Below are 14,074 nucleotides of genomic sequence, written 5' to 3'. Positions count from 1 at the left end.
CTGCTAAGACTTGACTGTGGTCATCGGACGCAGATGTTGGTGGGGTGAGGGATTGGCCGGCGGGGAGATGAGAGGAGGAGGTAGAAGGATGCCTCATGCCGATCTCCAACTATGGGCAACCTGCAATCTCTTCTGTTTTGGCATATGGACTTACACAGATGTTGGTTATGTTTCTCTGGGCCCGACTCACCAAGACCGTCTGAGCTCACATGCACCTACTCTTGTGTATACTCACTGCGTGTACACATACCCTCTCCCCCATCTTTGATGGCTCATGGCTGTAAGGACAAATGTGAGCAAACATGAGCGAAAGCAGGAAGGAGACAACAGAAGGAGGAAAGAGGCCAGTGGAGGCAGTGTCTAGGGCAGAGGTAAAAAGACAGAGTTATCACATAGGGAGAGTGAGGGAGGGGTCACGGACAGGCCCAATGTACCACGGACAGCCAAGAAAACAGCTAGATCTTCTGTGGGGTCTGTACACCTGTCACTTACATATCTCAAGGCCATTTGGAGACAAACACCCCAAATGAGACATTTGCAGGATGGGAACCTCGCCAAACTTAGTTTTGTATATTTTGCAGGATCTAACTCCATTTTACAAGAGAAAGGGCCTCTAAAGTCAAATAAATTCCGGGAAATATTAGGCTAAACAAAGCTATAAAGGTTTATTTACTGGAGGACTTGGGGCAGGTGTGGGGGGGTGTTGTTTGTTAATGTGCCTTGAACTGTCCCAGATTGGCATAGTGGTAAGCCTACTTGACCACAGCAGCCCCTTTTTCAGAAGCACCAATTAGGGCCAGTTTAGGAAACGCTAATGTAAAATGTAGTCTCTGTAAGGAGTTGCATTCAAAGGACAAGAACCTTTGTCCTTAGAAGGAGAGACAGACACCCTTTCCCAAAGGGTGACTTCTAACTAACTTTCAGAACCGTACCATCCCCAACTGGGAACTGCTTGTTTCAGAAGGTGACTGGGAGCCATAGACGGTTCTGTATCTCATTCTGGGATGTTGGGAGGAGTGAACCTGTGAAAAGCACTTATGCAGTCCCTGGGTAACAGGGAAGGTTCTCAACTAAGTTTTACTAATAGTGTTAGTTTGTACACCACTATTGTTATTGTAGATACCATGAGGGGTTCGTAGGGGACACGTGCTTAGAATCCAGGGCAAGAGCACCTACTTCCCAAGCCTTGGATTTTCACTAGGGAGGTGCTGACAGCCCCTGGGTGCGAAGTGGTGGGTTTCTGCGAGTGGGACTGGATTTAGGCAAGTGTCTGCCACGAGCCTGGCTGGGGGCAACCTTGCCCAGGACCGGGAGGGGGGCCGAGGGCCGTGAGGACTGTCAGACTGTCAGCCCCTGCCCTCCCCGCGGCCAAGGGGCCCTCGCGAGGGGGGGGGGGGCGGCTGGAAACGGCGGTGGAGAGGTTTTCTCCGGGGTGCCCCCCTCCCTCCCCCTCGCACTCCTCTCTCTCCCCAGGCCGGCACTCTGTGCCCTCCCGCTGCCAGGCCCCCTCCTGTCAGGGAGGACAGTGTCCAATAAACTCCTCCACCCGCAGGTGTGTCCGCCCTCCCACCGAAGGAGAGGGCTGAGGTGCCGGGGCCGGCCGGGGTGGGGGGCGAGGGCGCCCAGGAAAGTGGCGCCGCCCAAAGCCGCGGTGGAGCTGGGGAGGCCCTGCCGGGCGGCGCCGGTCAGCGAGGCCTGGAGCCCCGGACACGCCCACCCCGGGAGGGGCCGCGCGCTCGCGGGCTGTGGGGGGCGTGAGGCCGGGCCGGGGCGGGGCCCCGAGGGGGGGAGGAGCCTCGAGGCCCCCCCTCCTGCCCGAGGCGCGGCGGGAGCGCAGGGTGGGGCCGCCGCCCGCCCCGCCCCGCCCCCGGGCCCCGCCCTTCTCCCCACCCACCCCTCCCCGCCGGGGCGGCCCCGTGGAAACCCAGGCCCTCGTCCCTCGTGTCTCGCCAGGCTTCGTGAGCTTCGACAACCCGGCCAGCGCGCAGACCGCCATCCAGGCCATGAACGGCTTCCAGATCGGCATGAAGAGGCTCAAGGTGCAGCTGAAGCGGCCCAAAGACGCCAATCGCCCATACTGAGCGCCGGCGGGAGCGTCCCCCGGGGGAGACCAGGACTCGCACAGGTAACCGGGGGCGGCCGGGGCGCGGGGACGGAGGGGTGGGGGGTTGAGGAAGGGACACCGGACGGACCCGCCGCCTCCTCTGGCCTTCTTGAGCTGAACCTTCACTTGCCTTGGACCCGCTGCGCCCAGCTCGACCTGCTCCTCACCGGGTGCCTAGGGGACAGGCCTAGAGCTGTGGTCGTACCGGCAGAAATGGGCATGGCCATCCCCCTGTTGCAGAGCCAAGAGAAGCAGGAGTGAGGGAACCTTGCTGAGAAGGTGGGGTGAGCCCTGGGCCTGTACACCCAGGTCTACATAGTAATCCTGTTTGCCGGAAAACCCTGGGGTGAGCCTGTGGCAAGCTCGGGGACTGGGAAACTTTGGTGGGGGGAACTGTCCACATCTCCTGGGGCCTTCTCCTAGACTCCCTGGTTCTCCCCTCCCCATCTGTCCTATCTTGAGGGCTGGTGGACTTTAGACAGGTGACTCCCTCACCCCTCCAATTCTAGAGCTCAGTCAGTCTGGGGCAGAAGCTGAGGAGGGTGATGGCACAGCACTGGGCCAGCTACCCTGCCTGCTTTAAAGAGGCCATGACAAGTGGACAGTCATCACTTTTCCCTACTCAGTCTTGGTTCTGCCTTGCAGCTGGAGAAAAAGTTGCCCACTCCTCTTCCAGGCCACTTGTTCTCCTGGGTGAAGCAGCTTCCTGGGGAAAGGAGGGAGGGGGGAGATGTACCAGGCCCTCCTTCAACCTGGTATCCCACATTGCTGTGCGCTCCTGTAGGCCCAGCTCACCCACAAGCCAAAGGCAAGCCTCCAAGCTCCTGTGCCCTGCACTCCATCAGCAGTACTGTGCACCAGTCCCACTTAGGAACTTGGGACTCAGCACTGAATAAGACTGGCAAGAACCTTTGTCCTTAGAAGGGGAGACAGACAATAAACAATGACATGTGACCAAAGAGTAAATTATGTAGTGTGTCAGAATTGTTGGTTATAGTTAAATCAGGGAGTTAGGGTAGGCCTTGTTGAGAAAGTGACATTCGAGAAAAGACTTCAAGAAGGTGAGGCAGGGAGCCATGCCAGCTTCTGGAGGAGTGAGTCCTTCATCTGAAGGAACAGCCAGTGCAAAGCCTCCAAGGGGAGGGCAGGGTGGTGCATTTGAGAACTGCAGAACAAGGTGGCTGGAGGGGAGCCAGCTTGGGGGCATGGTGGGAGTAGAGATCTGAGAGGAGAGGTGAGGAGGACCACCTGTGTTGGACTTATATAGACCATTGTAGGGACCGTGGCCACTCCTCTGAAACGGGGGAGAAGGTGGTGGGGAACCGTTGGAGAGCTCTGAGTAGAAGAGTGGCATTGACCCACTTGCATTTCAGCGTGATCACTGGTTGCTGTGTCGATACATAGTAGGACCCCAAGCAGAAGTTTAGTGCACAGACCACTCAGTCCAGGGCGACAGCAGTCGATGCGGTAGGAGGGGTTTGCGTTCTTGATGTTCTTGGAAGGCAGAGCCAAGGATGCTGGTGTGACAGAAGGAGTCAAGGATGACACCCAGCTTTTGGCTGGAGCGACTAAAAGAGCAGAGTTGCCGTGACCCAAGATGAAGAGGGGTTGGGGGAAAGACCAGGCACATGAGAGTTAGACATTCAAGTGGAGGTTCAGAGCCTGGAGTTTGGGAGGGAGAGTCCCAGTTTCCCCATCTCCCCCCTCAAACCCTACCACCGCCAGCAGCCATCTTCCACCCACCTGGAAGCAGCAGGACTCACCTCTCAGAGGGGATGCTTGAGCCTCTACTCTCTGCAAGGCTGGAAAAGCAAAACCCGCCTCTCTTGCCTCCTGAGTTCCCACCCCCTGCCCGTCTCTGGCTTCCATGAAGATGTGTTCTCACATATGCATTCCGAGTGGGGTACCTTCTCGGGCCGGGCACCGGGCTTGGTGCTGGGATGCAAAGGTGAACGGGTCACCATCCTGCCTGCACAAGCTTCTGGCTCTGCAAGCACAGACCGCAGGAAGCAGCTTGCAGGTGGGTGTACTTCCATAGGAGTGGGGACCGTTCAGTGAAAGCAGCCCTTTCTGGGCAGAGAGCAGGTTTCCTTAACGTAAGCTTAGCTCTGCCACTGAGGCATGACCTCTTGGCTTCCGTTTCTGCATTAATGAAACCAAGGTATTGAAGGCACCAGTGGAGGGGCTGTGCTCCAGGGCCATGCCCTGAGATTCTGAGGGGCCCCTGTTGGGTGTATTCTGTGGCTCCCGTGAAGGCGGCCGGTCTGAGCCTTCTAGACCTAGATGCCAAGCCAGGATAGAAACTGTAGGTCAGAGAAATCCGCAGAGGAGGAGGTAAGTAAGGCACATTTGTTGTTTGGCACAGAAGATAGGAAGTGGTCCACAGGGTAGAACCAGCCAGCAGTCATAGCTGGAGTGAGGGCTTGAGAGGTGTGGTTTAGAAAGCAGACGGGTTCTTCCACCAGGGAAAGTGAAGGCCAGACAGATGAGAACCCAGACTTCACGCGGTGCTTACCGCGCACGGGGCACAGTTCCTGCAGGTGACAAGTCTAAGGTGTAATGGTAAAGCTGTGACTGCCTTTAACGTGGGTAGTGTTATCATCCCATTTTAAAGACAGAACACATCCCATCCCATTTTAAAGACACATCCCATTTTAAAGACAGAAGTCACTTGGCCATCAGCTACTGAGTGGTAGAGCCACGATTTGAAGCCGTGGCCCAGTTACAGAGGCTGTGCTCGTAATGCCTTTAAGTAAGGAGAGTGATAACTTCCCCACTGTTATCCTAGTCCCAGCCCTCCCAGCCCAGAGTCTTGTCCTGAAGACATCTCACGTCTCTGGGCTCCTCCCTACTAAGCAGTCTTCCAAAAAACTATGACCTAACGTAACTCCCACAAATAACGCTGACTTTTAATCCATTTAGACAGCATTTTAACAAAAGAGGATTTCAGGCTTCCCAACCTAAGACTGCTTGAGGCTGTAACAGAAGGAGGCGCTAAGACCAGGTGTGGGATGAGGGGACTTCAGTGAGAAGTGGAGGAACTAACATGCAAAAGGTGCTAAAATACTCAGGATTTTACTGACCAGTAAAGGGTGTTTGTAAATGATGAGTCCTAGGTGCTCAGAAGGGCAGGGCTGACCTGAGCAGTGGCGGAGGGACAAGCCATAGCTAGGAGCAAAGGGGTGATGGGGAGGAGGGGATCTCAGGGCCTGGCTGGCCACCCGCAGTGGCAGTGATGAAGGCAACGTCACGGTGTCACAGCGTGGGGGCCAGGGCCTGGTCAGAACAGAAGTGTGGTGGGTCCAGGGGAGGAGAGGGACCCTGGGCAGGGCAGCTGCAGGGAGCGTAGTTGGGTATAGGTTCCATAAGGGGAGGCCCAGGTAGGCTGGGGTGGGGTTGGGTCACATTGGTTCTCTGCATCCTGCTGTCTCCCGAGGGTGTGATTCCCCCACCTGCTTCTGGCTTCCCAGCTGCCCCTGCCCCTCTGGCTGCTTGGGCTCATTATCTTGTACCAAGGTGGGAGGTTCTCCAAGAAATCTTTACTAGGAAACTAAGAGGAAGGAAGCAGAGGCAGGAAGACTGGGCAGAAATGCAAACACGCCTGGTCCACAGCCAGTGAGCAGCACCCAAGTCCCTTGTCCTGCCACAGAGGTCAGTAGCATGCTCTGGGCCCCAAGCTGAGGGCAGGTTTGCAGACCCCTAACTCTGTGCTTCCGTGGCCGGAGGACACTGCACAGCATGTCTGACCTCAGTGGGAGTCCTCTCTCTTCCGGGCCCTGGGCTGTGGCTCCGAGTGTGCTTTCGCACGGTGTCTGCTCTGAGCTGTGCAGGTTTGGGTGCTCTGGGCCTGACCTGCACAGGGCTGGGCCGTGGCTTTGGGCCTTGGCCTTCTCTGACTGGATCCCAGCTGTGTTTAGAACCTGGCATCTGAATTGGCTTAGCTGACCAGATCAGCTAATTTCCTGTCCCAGGTCATGAGTTGGAGCTCCCCAGGCCTGGTTCAAGCTCCCTCACTGGTCAGTGACCCTGCTGCCACCTCTGGAACTGTACTTTGTGAGGATCTTTGAGAGGGTGGCCAAGAAGGGGTCACCCCTGCAGGCAGAGGCCCGGCTGCTCCCCAGTGAAGAGAGTAGCCAGCTAGTCAGCCGTGCACTGGCAGAGCCCTGGGGAGGTTCCTTAGGGATTGAATGAGTGTGACAGTGTGTTTGTGTTTGGGGGCCAAGCATGTGTGTGTGTGAGGGGCAAGAGTGTGCACAAGGAGTTCCCCACATTGGGCTTTGAGGAGGTGCTGTGTGATAGGCTTGGATCCTCAAGACCCAGGACGGCACAGGCACCAAAGGGCAGCTAGGGGCAGACTTGGGGCAGGCAAAGGAGCAAGTTCAGTGGGGAGGAATGGGCACCCTTGAAAGGCTCAGGGCGGGGGGCGGGGGCTGGGGAAAGGAGGGGAGTTCCGCAGGGGGGTCCCTTATTTGCAGTTGCCAGAGCTGACACCTGGTGGCACTGCCCTCCTCGGTTCTTAGGCCTCCTCTCCCACCCAAAGGGATCAGCCCATTCATTGGATATCCTGGGTGGGTCTAAGGGTTTTCTTTGGGGAAGGGCTGGAGATGTGGCATGTCAGGACTTCTGGGCCATGCGATGGGCCCCGGTCTCAGTGAGGGAGATCTGCTGTTGGAAGAACAAGAGACCAGCTTGGATGGGCAGGCAGGCAGGGGGCATGGAGGGAGAGCTTCTTGATGAAGGCAGAGCTGGAGGCTGGGTCACCCCTCAGCTACTTGGTAGCTTATCCACAGTGACATTTCAGGTCCCAGGCTTCCCTCCCACACTCCCTGAAGAAAGACACAAAGCTTAGAGTGGAAGTCTGCTCTGTGCAGAAGCCCGGTGGATTGAGAGCCCTGCAGATAAGCCGGGTGCGGAGGCTTTGGCACAGGCCTGAGTGCCGCAGGGGAGCAGGGGCTGGGGAGCAAGCTCAAAGGTAACCATGAGGAGGGGGTAGGGCTGGGGACCCCCAAATCCCCAGGTTGGGGCAAAGGACCGTGAAGTGGTGAGGAGTGCAGAAGATAACTCAAAGTGGAAACATTTGATGATGCCTGACAGAAGGGGACTCAGCCTCAACCACTTGGGGCTCCGCCAGTAAAGAAGGCAGGTAAGGGCCTGTGAGATGGGCCAGTCTAGAAAGATACACATGCAGGGGTGTAGGGAATGGAGGAGGAGGAGGTGGAGTAAGGGAGGTCAGCAGAGCAGGAGTGACAGCAGCAGAGACTGGAGACCTACAGCCAGAGCACCTCCCTCTCTGGTGGACTGTCCTTTTCTGTGTTACCCACCCTGCAGGATGCTCTATAGTCTTCCATTTAGCCCTGTCACGGGTCAGCACTGTGGGCCTTCTTAAGGCTTCACAGGCCGGGAAGCAGCTTCACTTTGGCCACGTGGGCCACCTTGGGAGCAAAGCAAAGGGTACGAAGTGATCGTGAAATGAAGTCAGCGATGCCGAGGCGTGTTTATAGAATTCCGGTAACATTGATGTGATTTACTCTCCATCTCAAAACTGAACATGTTCGTTTTCTGAAGGTTCTGAGAAAAGAGGGTTGAGGCAGAACGGAAGAGGAGAGAGGACCATAGCACCACACAGTGGGTGCTCCTGCTGTGGAGACGCCCTTCTCTAGGAATGGTGGCCAAGGCGGGACCAAAGGGGTGGGAGGGCCGAGTTGCTGTCGGTGTGGACAGTACTGCAGCAGCAAAGTGCTCCGTGGATGGACCCTTCGGATACAAGTCACCCTAGCCAGCCTCTGATCTACCCTGCAATTCAGGGCCACCCTGACAGGCTCCCCCTGCTGGTCCACAGGCTGACGTCACAGAAGGCTGGGGTGGGGTGAGGAGAGAGTGACCCCCCCCCCCACCGGGGAGAGAGAACCGTGGATGATACAAAGCAGAGAGTGTGCTCCCCGATCTGCTTGCTGGCCACGGTGGCTTGAGGGGCTGTTTTCTTTTTTCCTAGCCCTCTTGCCAAACTGCCCACGCCCCTCCTCCTCTTCCCAACGCATGATGGATGCCCTTAGTGGCCCTGTGTGAGGTTCTGCTACTGTTCACAGTGGATCACGTGTCTGCATAAACAACCGTGTGTGTGTACGTGTGTGTGCGTGTGTGTGTGTGTGTTGATGTGCCCATGTCCTTTGTCTGCCGGCTTCCTCCATTCTTTGAGTTCGTTTCAGTTCTCTTATGATTTGACTGCTGTTCTCTCATCCGAGCTTTTAGATTGATGCTGTGGTCTGGTGCTGTATAAATATTTTTCCTTTTGATTTTGTTTTAACTTTTCCTTGCCCTTCTTCACCCTCGACCCAACTGTCCCTGCCCTTCCACACTCCCCAACCCCACCCAACCTGCCCCCACCTCTTCCCTCCCCCTTGCCCACACTCTCTTGTCCTCTCTTTCTTTCTCTCTCTCTCTCTCTACATATATAAATATATATATAAATCTTTTCTTCTTTTGTCATTCAATCAAATTCCAACAACCCAACCAGGGCCAGTCAAATCCACCACAGTCTCGCGCTGAGCTAGGAATAAAGTTCACGTAATCACATGAGAGTGGAGAAAACAGTCCCCCATCCGTAAGTTCAAATCAACTCAAAGTTCACAGTGTGACATGATGGCGTCATGTAACAAGGCTAAGAATCGGTTGCATGACAATTGCCGTCAAGTTTCGTGGAGGTGCTGTGATTGGAGCGTTTTTCTTGGATGTTGTATCAGTTGATGATTGGCCAGTCATGATCACACGTGCATTTTCTTGACTTTTGTGCTGCCACAATCTTTTTTGCTGTGCTCATTTTTGTTTTGTTCTTGGTGCTTGCAGTGGTTTTACTTTCTGTTGTTTGGTTTTTCTTGTTCAGCGTTTTTTATGCTTTTCTAGATGTCACATAGAGAAAAAAACAAAACAAAAGAACAAAAAAATAGTAAAAATAAAGATGAATTCCTGAATTATCGAACATGGGATCATTTAACTGTGCAAACCATTATTTTTTTTTCTTAAAATTAAGGAAAACATCTTAAAAATATCTATGCGTGGTTGATTTACTTGCACTTGAAAATATTGTGATTTTATTTTTTTCTAGAAATTTGGGGGCCTTTTTCAATTGACATTTTCCTAGGTCTGGTCTTTTTCCAGTTAGGCTATTTTAAATCTCACTTCAAAAGGAAAAACAAAAACAAAAAACAAAAACAAAATCTCTACTGTTACAGAATGATTTAAAAAAAAAAAAAAATTCTAAACCAAAAACTAGAGTACAAAGCCAGAGGCCTCTGAGAGAGAGCCTGGTAACAATTGTAAGGTTTGTATTGTAGCCACTTCTGCTAAATTAAATGTGGGGAGGGGAGGTGGGGGACCGGGGGTTGGGCGGGGGCTTTTTGGTTGGTTTGGAAAAAACAGTACCGACAAAAGCAAAATGCACCTTTTTGTTTACAACTGAAAAAGGGTCCTTGACAAGTGTTTTTTAATTTTATTATTATTTTATTTGGTGTTGTAATTGTTTAGACTGCTGTGTACGGTTTGCTGTTTGTTGAATCAACAGTGTGAAAAACCTGCCAGCATGGATTGATATACGCATGACGTTGTCCCCTCAGCTGGGGGCTTTGCAGTTCTAACTCTCTTGATGTAACCAGTCACCCCCATGTATAAGTGAAAGCTGCTTGCTATACTGGAGATGAGTCTCATTTGTTAATTCACAATGATTAAGCATTCTCCTTCTGATTCTAGTCAGATCATGATTTTTTTTTCTTAAAAGCAAAACAAAACATCAAAAAAACTCACCACTCAAAAAATCGAGAACTGAGTTAATTTGTTTAAGCTTGATGATGAAATCCGTTCTAACTTTTTTAGGTTCTCCCATCCGCTCCCTTGAAGTTCCGAATTTCCTCTAAATTCCCTGGCATGTATGAGAAAAATATTATGTGTGTGTGTGTGTGTGTATGTGTGTATCTATGCATATACATACACACATATCCATGTATATCCACATATGTGCAGGTGAATATATTCTACACATATATCCAGATATACATATATATACATAGCCTCGCAAATAGTTTCTGATCCTGGGAAAGAAGCTGTTGGCTGGAAACTGGGCAAAGGTTCAGCGAAATTCATGTCACGGATGTCTTGCTTCTTTTCCTCGAGCAGGGGAGGAATGGGCTGGGCTGCTAGATTTTTTTGCTATCTTGTTTGCTAGGCTTCTGTATACATATTGTATCTGGGCTAGATCCCTCAGACATCGGTTTAATTGTGAATTCATATCCCACAGTCCCAAATTTTTCCTTTAGACCTAGCCATCCCCCCATTCCAGAACTCTAAAGGAACCCAAATCGAGACCCCTCTCCCAGCAACCAAACCTCAGCTACAACCATCGCCACTAGACCTCCAGTGGTTTCTTACTCTGAATAGAAGAGTCGATTTCTTTTCTATGTATCATGATCATGACTAATTCTCATATTGGTCTCTCCCCTCCCTCCCGCCATCCCCCAAAGCTCCCACCCTAACCCCTGAGGCAGGGTCCTTTTTGGTGTTTGGATGCATTTTGTCTTTCCTCTCTTGACTTAATCAGCCCTGATTTTCTTCATTTTAGGGCAGGATGCTGAACGGGCTACATTAAAAAACAAACCTCTCTCTATATATATTTATAAATGAGAACTGTTGGATGACACCTTTGACATATCAGCCAATATCAATCAAGCTGAAGACTCCAGACACTCTCTGTGACTGTAACATTTCTTCAAGGAAAGTATAGCGTCTGTGGAGTTCAGAGGGCACGTGTTTGGGGGAAAAATATATATGACACAAAGAAGAAGATGATGAAGAAAAATGAGAAAAAAAAAAACACAAAAAAGGCAACTTTAAAACAAAATAACTTGAGACCAGATGGGGAGGCTGAAAGGCTGGGAAGAGGGAAGAGACGCTGCTTACCGATCCCCGGGGCTTTTCCAGCCCATGGGCGCCTGAGGCAGGCTGGGGCGAGCGGTGTGGTGGGGCCTGGTCCCCAGGGGGCGGCGGGGAGGCCGCCGCTGAGCATCTCTATCTGTCATTCCTTTAGCTATTTAGGGACCAAAGGACCAAACTTTTTATTGCAGCTGTGTAGCTCTATGCCCAATAGAGGGGGATGGAGGAAAACCTCCTTCCTGCCTCATGGCTGTTCTTGAAACAGCTTAGAGCGATTCTATGAAAAATGTAATAAAAAAAAAAAACAAAAAAAAAAACAAAAAAAAAAACAAAAACAAAAAAAAAAGGAAAAATAATGCTTCAATGCTTTTAAAACAGCAAGGTAATAGTTCTTTGATACTTTGAGAGGCGCTTTGATTACCCTCGTTCAAGTCTATGACACTTTCCTATGGTTTTCTGTATTATATGTCTGGATGGAGCTGTTAAGATGAACAAAATGGTGGATATTTGGGGAAAGCAACAAAAATATTAAAACTCATTAACCGTGAAGTGTGAGAAAACAAGGAGGGGACAAAAGGGACTTACAAGGCAAGATAATTGTTGTGAAAAGTCTGTAAATGCTTCTAACTCTTCCCCCTCTTAAAATCATAATAGTTGTACAGAATTTTAAAAAGGAGAAGTTTAAAATACCTATATAATAGAAGAAAAATTAGAGGAAAGCAAAAAATAAAAAAAAAATAAAAAAGGAAAAAAAAAACCTATAGAAGTTAGCGTTACTGCTAAAATCCCAGATGTTGTAGGACTGTACTTTTGTAGAGTTTAGACTGAGCATCGATCCCTTCTCCCCGCGAGTGCTGTCGGACGCCGTGGACCCCGAGGGCCAGGCCGGACTCGCCCAGACCTGCGGGCTCCTGGCCGCGCACCGCCGGTGGGGGCCGCGCCATCGCGGGAAAGCCGCCGCCCCGCCCTCGCCTGCTTCGCTCGGGAGCTGCGCGCGCTCGCCCGCTCTCCGCAAGCCCTCGACACCTGCCGCTTCACTCGCCTTCCATGCTTGCTCCAGAGACTTTCCGGGCAAGGGAGACCTGGGAAATTCATCTTAAAACAACTAAACAACACACACACACACAAAAACCTTAAACAAGAGAGAGAAAAATAAACAATCTTTGAAGAATTTCTGAAACTGTTTACAAGGAATTTTGAAAAACAGGGATGTTTAAATGATGCCGGCTCTGTTTTTCTGTAAATAAATTTGCATATTTTGTAGGACTTTTAATTGTAATGATAGAGAAAAAAAACAAGGAAAACTATTTAATGAAAGCACGATATTTATCTTTGGTAAATGACTTTAGAGCAGTTAAAAAAGACATTGCTTAAAAAACTCAGAATCAGAAAAAACACTGAATTATTTAAGAACACATATATTTTAAAGTATAACATATTTATTATAATTTATTTGCACCGTTGGGAAGACTTGCTTTGGCATTCTGCCTTGATACCCTCCTCTCATTGATGTCCGGGTCATCTGGAGGCCAGGAGGCTCATGGACCTACCATTTTCCCCTTTTTTTGCTTTAGAAGAACAAATGTCTGGTTCCTCTTAGGCCTCCTGCCCTTCCTTTCTTTCTGTCTATTTTGTTAGTTAATTATTATTTTTTAAATTTTCTTTTTCTTTCTCTTGGCTCCTCCTTTTAGGATGTCCAGATGTTGTAAAAAAAAAAAAAAACAGCCGCAGTTCAGTACAACTGCTCTTTTCACACTCAACTCCCTAAAACTCCTTGTAACCTTCTGTAACTATTGGATGACGCTTTCTCCAGCTTAGCCCTAAATAAAGCACAGTTTAAAAGAAAAAATCAAAACGAGACTCTTCGATGGTCTGTGCTTCTCGGAATCTGGCCAGCTGTGTCTTGAAACCCCAAGGCTGACCCACTGGAAGTAGCCTGGTCCTGCTCCCCATGGAGTCTGTGTGCTCTCCTGGCCCACGGTTGGAGTCCTTTCTGGGAGGCAATGGGGGCAATAAAAGGAGGCCCTGTTGCACACTATGAAACATCTCTCAACTGGTGGGGTGTCTCTGGAAGTCTCCATTGCAGCCCCATTCTTTTGGTTCCTGGGCAGGAAAGGCCACAGTGCCCAGACACAACAAAGTCCCTCTTTCCTCCCTGACAAGAGGAAACTGAGGCCACCTGACCTGAGCTTGGGGGGGGGGGGAGGGGGCGGGGGGGTGGAGAGTGTGAAGCACTGTGAGGAGTTTGGGAAGGAGGCAGTGGAGGCAGGGACCACAGTAAAGGAAGGATGAGGACACAGTCCTAAACTTCCCAGCAAGCATTTTCTCTTGGTCCTGCACCTTCCACTGTGTTGACAGTTTGCATAGATGGAGAAAACTGAGTTCTGGAGGACGCCCTCAGAGTCACGGTTCTGGTGGAAGGGGGTGTAGAGGGAGGAGCTTCCTGGAGTGCTCCCACCTCTCTCCCTTGAGAGAGATGTCTGAACCCTGAAAGCCAGAGGAGGGTTGAGAAGAAATGTGTGTGTTGAGGGCGGGGGGGGGGGGGGGTTGGGGTGGGGTTTCCAAAGGAAGAAAGATGGGAACCAGGACTTGGGGTGGAGAGGTGGCAAGGAGGGAGCAGGTCTTTCTGAGGTGAGAGCTCAGAAAGAGGCACGTCAGCCACAAGCCTTCATCAGGCTGTGTCCTGGGACAGAACTTCTCTAGCCTGTCTCACTACCCTCGGTCCTGCAGCCTGCTCTGGGAATGGGCAGAGTCCACCGAGCTTCTCCATCTCTTTCCACCTGAGGGGGCAGGCAAGCCTCCCGGCTTCGGTGCCTGGCCCGGGGAAGAAGGCAGGAGCGCTGGGAGACAAGAGTCCTTGTCGGTCTGTCTGTGCCCTCCTGTGGGAGAGTGGGGAATGGCTTCAGCCCTCAGATGTCTTCTCTGAAATGAGTTGATAGCAGAGATCAGAGCCCCAGCTCCAGAGTCATACCTGGACCCCCCGTGTTCCATCCTCTGTTCCCACCTCTGTTCCCAAGGCCAAGGGCCAAGTCCCCGTTTCTCACACGAGCT

General features: G+C 51.5%; 1 protein-coding gene across 14 annotated transcripts in view; it reads left to right on the top strand.

Annotated features, from left to right (window-relative positions):
* CELF4 (CUGBP Elav-like family member 4) overlaps positions 1-11,225 on the top strand; it is a 296,488-nt gene extending 285,263 nt beyond the window's left edge. For 9 of the 14 annotated variants that reach the window (XM_042961625.1, XM_042961624.1, XM_042961622.1 and 6 more), the window contains 3 exons: positions 1,474-1,552; positions 1,954-2,125; positions 10,713-11,225. In XM_042961625.1, coding sequence (XP_042817559.1) covers positions 1,474-1,552; positions 1,954-2,125; positions 10,713-10,739 — 278 coding nt within the window. In that variant the 3' untranslated portion in view covers positions 10,740-11,225. Of the gene's footprint in view, positions 1-1,473; positions 1,553-1,953; positions 2,126-8,618; positions 8,894-10,712 lie in introns of those variants that run through there. The other 5 variants (XM_042961623.1, XM_042961619.1, XM_042961615.1 and 2 more) reach the window with 2 other exon arrangements.
* The last annotated feature ends 2,849 nt before the right edge of the window (positions 11,226-14,074 follow it).

This window comes from Panthera tigris, chromosome D3 (genome assembly GCF_018350195.1).
Source record: "Panthera tigris isolate Pti1 chromosome D3, P.tigris_Pti1_mat1.1, whole genome shotgun sequence".
NCBI lineage: Eukaryota > Metazoa > Chordata > Mammalia > Carnivora > Felidae > Panthera > Panthera tigris.
This window is presented reverse-complemented; position numbering and strand designations above follow the sequence as displayed.